Source organism: Chinchilla lanigera, unplaced genomic scaffold, assembly GCF_000276665.1.
Source record: "Chinchilla lanigera isolate Chin_1 unplaced genomic scaffold, ChiLan1.0 scaffold00062, whole genome shotgun sequence".
In the NCBI taxonomy this organism is placed as follows: Eukaryota; Metazoa; Chordata; class Mammalia; order Rodentia; family Chinchillidae; genus Chinchilla; species Chinchilla lanigera.
In genome coordinates this window covers 3,553,713-3,559,848 of record NW_004955463.1, presented here as the reverse complement: position 1 = coordinate 3,559,848, position 6,136 = coordinate 3,553,713, and the positions used below count along the sequence as shown (strand labels likewise).

General features: G+C 38.0%; 1 protein-coding gene across 1 annotated transcript; it reads left to right on the top strand.

Moving 5' to 3' along the window:
* The first annotated feature begins 2,544 nt into the window (after window positions 1-2,544).
* LOC102013913 (chromosome unknown open reading frame, human C8orf48) lies at window positions 2,545-6,117 on the top strand. Its single transcript, XM_005415371.2, has 2 exons — window positions 2,545-3,903; window positions 4,000-6,117. The coding sequence occupies exon 1, from the start codon at window positions 3,077-3,079 to the stop codon at window positions 3,887-3,889; it is 813 nt and encodes a 270-aa protein (XP_005415428.2). The 5' UTR covers window positions 2,545-3,076; the 3' UTR covers window positions 3,890-3,903; window positions 4,000-6,117.
* The last annotated feature ends 19 nt before the right edge of the window (window positions 6,118-6,136 follow it).

Here is a 6,136-nt window from a genome sequence, read left to right as displayed (position 1 = left end):
CTCCACAAACTGTGAGCTAAATAAACCTTTCCTTCCTTCATTTTGGGAGTTGGGTATTTTGTCTCAGCAACGAGGGAAAAGTAACCAAGACACCACCAAAATGTGGACATCTGTCCACCAAGTGGCACATGCCTACAATGCAGTATTATCTAGTTGTAAACAGAAATGAAGAAGGTAACAGTATGTTCATGTGAAGTTATTAAGAGAAAACCGTATACAGTAATATGTCAAACATTATTTAAAAGTGAGATACACATGCATATTAATTTATATTTTTGAAAGAAAACTTCAAAAGATAAAATTCCATTATAATGATTACTTCTAGGGAATGTAACGATAAGGTAAGAACACAAATTTGAGAAGCCAGCCTCATACATAAATTGCAAAGTGCAATACAGTTTTCCCCTGAAAATAAGACTGATGTACATGTGGATGTTAGGATATCTATAATTATCAAGTTAATGGATCTCCACTGTCACTGAAACTGATAAAAACTTGTAAGGAAGATCACATTAAGAAAAGGAAGTAAAACTGCAGCATTTTCTTTGCACATTTAAGTGCTGTTGTATAATGTTGCAAGAACTATTTCAAAGTTCATTGATATTTGCTAAAGCAAGGAAAAACAATTCTGTTGCAAAGTTATTGAGACACTGAAATGCTCCTACTAAATCCTCAGGGAAGAATACAAATATTCCCTTTATGTCAATTCCTTGATTTTTATTTTCCTGATAAGAACAACAAAATGCTGCAAATGACCTATTGTATTTTTTTCCTCTGATATCTCTAAGATCTGTTTTCAGTATAATGAACATAAGAAATGATTTGAACTCAACGGTACAGTATAAAAAGATTTTGAGACAAGATAGGAAGTTATAACTCCCCTTTATGCTCTTCTATTACTTTTCTCTCACTCAAAATGGCTAATTTAAAAAGCTATCATAAGGCATTATGTTTGTTCACCATTCTCTTAAGGATCTGTAATTAATACAGAATATTTTTTCAGCTCCACATGTGGAATGGTCTGAGTTTTTTTTCTTCATGTACAGTACTGACAATTCTTACAGGTAAAGAAGATAGGAGGTAAATATTATTTTCATTTCACACATAGGACATATAACAAAGGTATAAAATTTGAATACATTCAAATTTAAATTAACTCAGAGTTGAAAAGTTAAGAGCATATTTATATAATGAGTTTCTATGCTTAAAATCAAACTTTACCTCTGGCTTCATGAGTATTATCTTACAATACTACTATTGAGCTATTTTTCCTTCCTCAGTTAGCGTAGTCATTAGTTTTAACCTGTCCACTGGATGTTGTCACTTGTTATGAAAAATTGATTAATTTTCTAATTTCCCACTCTGATGTACTGGCCTCTATGCTAAAAAGTATCTTTTAAGACTCAAGAGAAGTTTACAACAGTATTTAAAAAACAAACCAAAAATCAGATTACTCTATATATTTAGCATAAGATAAAAATAGATTTTAGCATATAGTTGTTTTTCATTGTCATGAGAGAACTGTATTTTTTAGGGAATTGTGTATGAATGTGAATACGTAGCTCTTCAAAAGGATGAGGGAGAGTTTGAAAGAAAAATGAAAAATCTCGAGTCCTGTTGAAATTAACTGGAGCTATCCACAATTACATATTACTTCTTAAGACTGACATTATATAATAAAATAGAATTTTTGTTGCATAAATGAAGCTGGAATCTCCTTATCTTAAATGTAAAGCTAGCTCATACTTGAGAAATCCTTTGTGAATATTTCAGATATTTGATTTCTTGCCAACTGGGGAATATTAAATCTATGTGGCTCCACCTGAATAATCCCTCCCACTGGGATAGGGAGAGGGAGAAGGAGGGGAAAGGGGAGGGTGCGAGTGTCCCGGAAGGGCATCCAGTCTCTTGAAATTATTTCAGATATCGGATAAGACTTATACTGAAGGTATTTCTGAAGGCCTAGGGAAAAGTCCACCTCCAGAGTTAGCAGCCTTTGATTCCCGTTAATATAACTTGACATGTTTTGTAAAAGGTTTGTTATAAAAGGATGCACCATGGGTGACTAAGTTCCCAGGTTCAAGGAGAAAAAGGCCGGTGAGGAGCCATTTATTTCTGTTTCTAGTCATTCAGTTCATTCGCTCTAAGATTTGTTGAGCGACTAAACTACTTCTGCCGACCCAGTCTGCAACACTGCCATGGTTTCTGCCTCCAGCATCAAAGACGCAGACCCAGGACTGGAAAATAGGAAAGCAAAGCTGTAGCCTTCGGGGCTGGGGTGGGCAGGAGGCTGTGCGGAGACACGACCGGAGCTCGCGGGAGGAAGGAATCACAAGGAGAACGAGCGGTACGACGTGGCGGGAGAGGGGACCCGCACGTACAGAACTCCCGAGAAACCCATCTGGGAAATCTGCAAGGTTGCCCGAATGCAGGAGCACAGAATGCTAAGCAGGGGGTTCCCCCAGCACGGTTTCAGTATTTTGACTTACATCCTCAAGACGTAAGGTCTACAGGTAAGTAACCAAAAGATAACAGAAAGCTTCTGCTTGTGCATTTTAGCCGGCACTTTTTGTTTCTTTAAATGTCGGGAGCGTTAGGCCAGGCACGCATTTTCGGATGTCACGGGTCACCTATCTCTAGTGAACTCTCCGCGTACAACCTGCCTGAACCCTGAGGTGAGGGCGTTTGCAACCTTCACCGGGGAGCAACTTCACTAGATTTAGTAATTACAATAACACTCGGACAACCAGCCGGAGAACGGAAAAAAAGCCCGAAGTAACAGCCCAGACGCCCAGCAGAGGCGGAGCCGAAGAATGGAGGAAGGGGCGGGGCGCATGCGCGGCCACGCACTGCGCACGGTGCGCGTTGCCAAGGCAGCGGGGAAGGCGTCACCCGGAAGAGCCGTCCTAAAGCCGTTGGCGCCGAGACTTTCCCGGTGAGCTCCGCGCTCACTAGGTTTTGAGATAATCTTGCCCACAGGAAAGCAGACAAGGAGTCGAGTGTGACACAAGATAGTGACCATCCGCCTAGAAGTCGGAAAATTGAAAAGGAGAGAGGAGAATCAACCTAAACCGGCATGAGGGCTATGGCACACGTTTCCTTCACTGATGAGGTACAAAATTCACTTAATTCCTCTGGAGGAAGGCAGTTTTCGTCCCATGCCTCCGAGAGTGAACTGAACACTGGATATCGGACTACAAGCTTGGAAGAACAAGAATCCGAGTTTTCAGACTCCAAAAATAATGAAATGAAGTTTAGTAGAAAATGGATCAAGTACCTCAAGGACAAAAAAACTAGCTCTGGACGATACCAACCAGACAATAAACTTCAAACAGAAATTACTCAAGTATCCAATGAAGAACTGCATGCCCAGCAGTCTTTTTGCACCATTAAGGTAAACTTGATCCACCACAGAGTGAACTCGAAAAGCAGCAGACATAAAAAACTGCGGCTTAGATTGGGTGCGGAGGCCTCTGAGATAGATGCTTTAAATTGTACTGTCCCTCGTGAGCTTTTGAGCAGACTCTACTTTGAAAACCTGAGGGCAACACTGAAACAAATGGAAACAGCTAAGCAACACATTTTATCTCAGTGCCCTAGCTGTAACACGAAAAGAGCAGAGCTGGCTCAATCTGCCTTCCTGAGACAAAAGAAGACTTTACTGGAGTCACTTCTTCTGGAAGAGAGAATTGATGAACGTCTTCATACCACAGATTTTCTCACCCATGTGAGAGAAGTACATCAGGGCCTTCCCAGGCTGTTGGATGATCCCAGAATGATCTGGAAAAGACTGACAAAGTTGAGATACAGTACTGGGGCGTTGAAAGATCAGATACCAAACAGAGGCTGTAACCAGTTACCTAAGCAAACAGGACATGGTGATTATTAAAGATAATCTGTAATGTGCGTAGATGTACCTGTTTTGTATGTGGATAATTACCATTTTTTTTTACAGGCATTTGTAAACTAATGTGAGACTTTATTATACTTCTTTCACAGATTTAAAGGCCAAGAACTTTCCATCCAATACGTCTTTTAGAGTATAGAAGGTAATGTTGTAGTTTGAATAATTACAAAGCTTTTACAGTGATCCAGGAGAGAGATATTGGTAGTTAAAACTAGGGTGTTGACAGTAAAAAGAGAAAGAAATGCAGTGATGTAAGAGATCCTTAGGAAGTGAAAATAGACTTTGTTGATGAAATGACTACAGGGATTTAATATAAGGAATATGTTAAAATGTTGCTAGAGTTCTCACTGGTGTACCTGGGTGAATGATAGTTTCATTAAGACAGGAACACTAGAAGAGGGACGTGTAATGGGAGTGATCAATAGTGTAATTATTTGTCATGAGTAGTTTAAGGTATATGTGAGACACACATTTAGAGTTTGAGGAAACATTAAGTTGTTTATACTTGCAGTCTAGAGTAAAGGTCTGTAGATTTTAAACAAAAGGGCAGGTGGGGAAAGTACTGACATACATGGAAATTGAAGCTGTAGATGTGATGTGCTCTGCTGAAGTTGAATAGAGTGAGCATACTGTCGGGGTTAGTACTAACTCTTGAGAAATGCCAACAGTTAATGGACAGGTAGCGAGAATAAAGTTGTAAAAAGAAGTTATTAGGTTGAAAGAAATTATCTCAGGAATAAAGGAAACAAAGGATGTGTTGTGGTACAGAAGTCAAGGAATGCTGATTATGGACTGAAACATTTACAAATTCTGAGCTAAATAAACGTTTCCCCTTTAACTTTGAATGTTGGGTATTTTGTCTCAGCACTGAAAAAGTAACTAAGACACAGAATTATTTGGAAATACTTTCTTTTATTCCATGAGTTGCTTTTCCAGTACTTTCTTGAGTCTTTTAATCCACAAAAATTTGAAATTCAGTGAAGTCCAATTTATCTCTTTTTTTTTTAACCTATGCTTTTGGTGTCATATTTAAGAAACATTGTCAAATCTAAAGTCATGTAGCATGGCCCTGCATTTTCCTCTAAGATTTTTATGGTTTTGTATCTTATGGTTAGGTCTATTATGGGTTGAATGTGTCCTTGAAAATAGAAAACCTCAAATTCATATTTTAATGGTATCTGGAAATGGGACATTTGGGAGTCAGTTAGAAATGGGTGAGGCCCAGAGGGTAGGGTACCCATGATGTCACTGGTAGCTTTGTAAACACTGCTAGAAAGTGTGCTGTGTCCACCATGTACTGCCATCCACCACATTATGATACAGCCAAAGCCCCTCTCCAGATGCTAATGAGACACCGGTGCCATGCTCTTGGATTACCAGCCTCGAGAAATGTAAGCCATGTAAGTTTCTGGTCTTTTTGTACTGAGTCTCAGATATTGCATTGCAGAACTAGAAAAGACTAAGGTATGTCTTTACCAAATTTTGAGTTAAATTTTTGTTGATGGTGAAAGGACGTAGTTCGAGACTTTGACATACGGTTATATAATCTTTTCAGTGTTAATTTGGGAGAGACTGTTCTTTCTGTATTGAATAGCCTTGGCATTTTTGATGAAAATCATTGATTACACAGGTGAGGATTTATGTATGAACTCTAAATTCCATTCACTGGTGTTTATAAATCTCCTTTTATCAGTACCCTATTGTTTTGATTACTGTGATTTGGGTTACTTTGAAAACAGGAAGTGTGAAATTTCCATTTTTGTTCTAGTGACAAAACTCCATTTTTGTTCTTTTTTTCAACATTGTTTTGGTTATTTGAGGTTCCTGGAGATTCCACATAAATTTCAGGTTGTACTTTTCTATTTTTGCAATGTATATGTATTGTACATTGACTAGAAGCTGTTGTCTATATATTATTTTGGGTACTATAGATATATTAATAGTATTAAGTTCTTCAGCTATGTAATGCATACATTTTATTTATCTGTGTCTTCTTTAATTCCGTTCCTCAGCTGTTTGTATTTTTCAGTGTTCAAGTGTAGCGCCAGTTTGGTGAAATTTACTCCTAAGTACTTGCTTCTCTTTTTTCAATTTTAATTGACAAAAAAATTCTTTTTTTGAGGGGGATATTGCTCATTTCTAACAGAAATGCAGTTACTTTTATGTCCAACAAGTTCGTTGAATTCTCTTTTTTTTTTTTTTTTTTTTTTTTTTTTTTTTTTTTTTTTT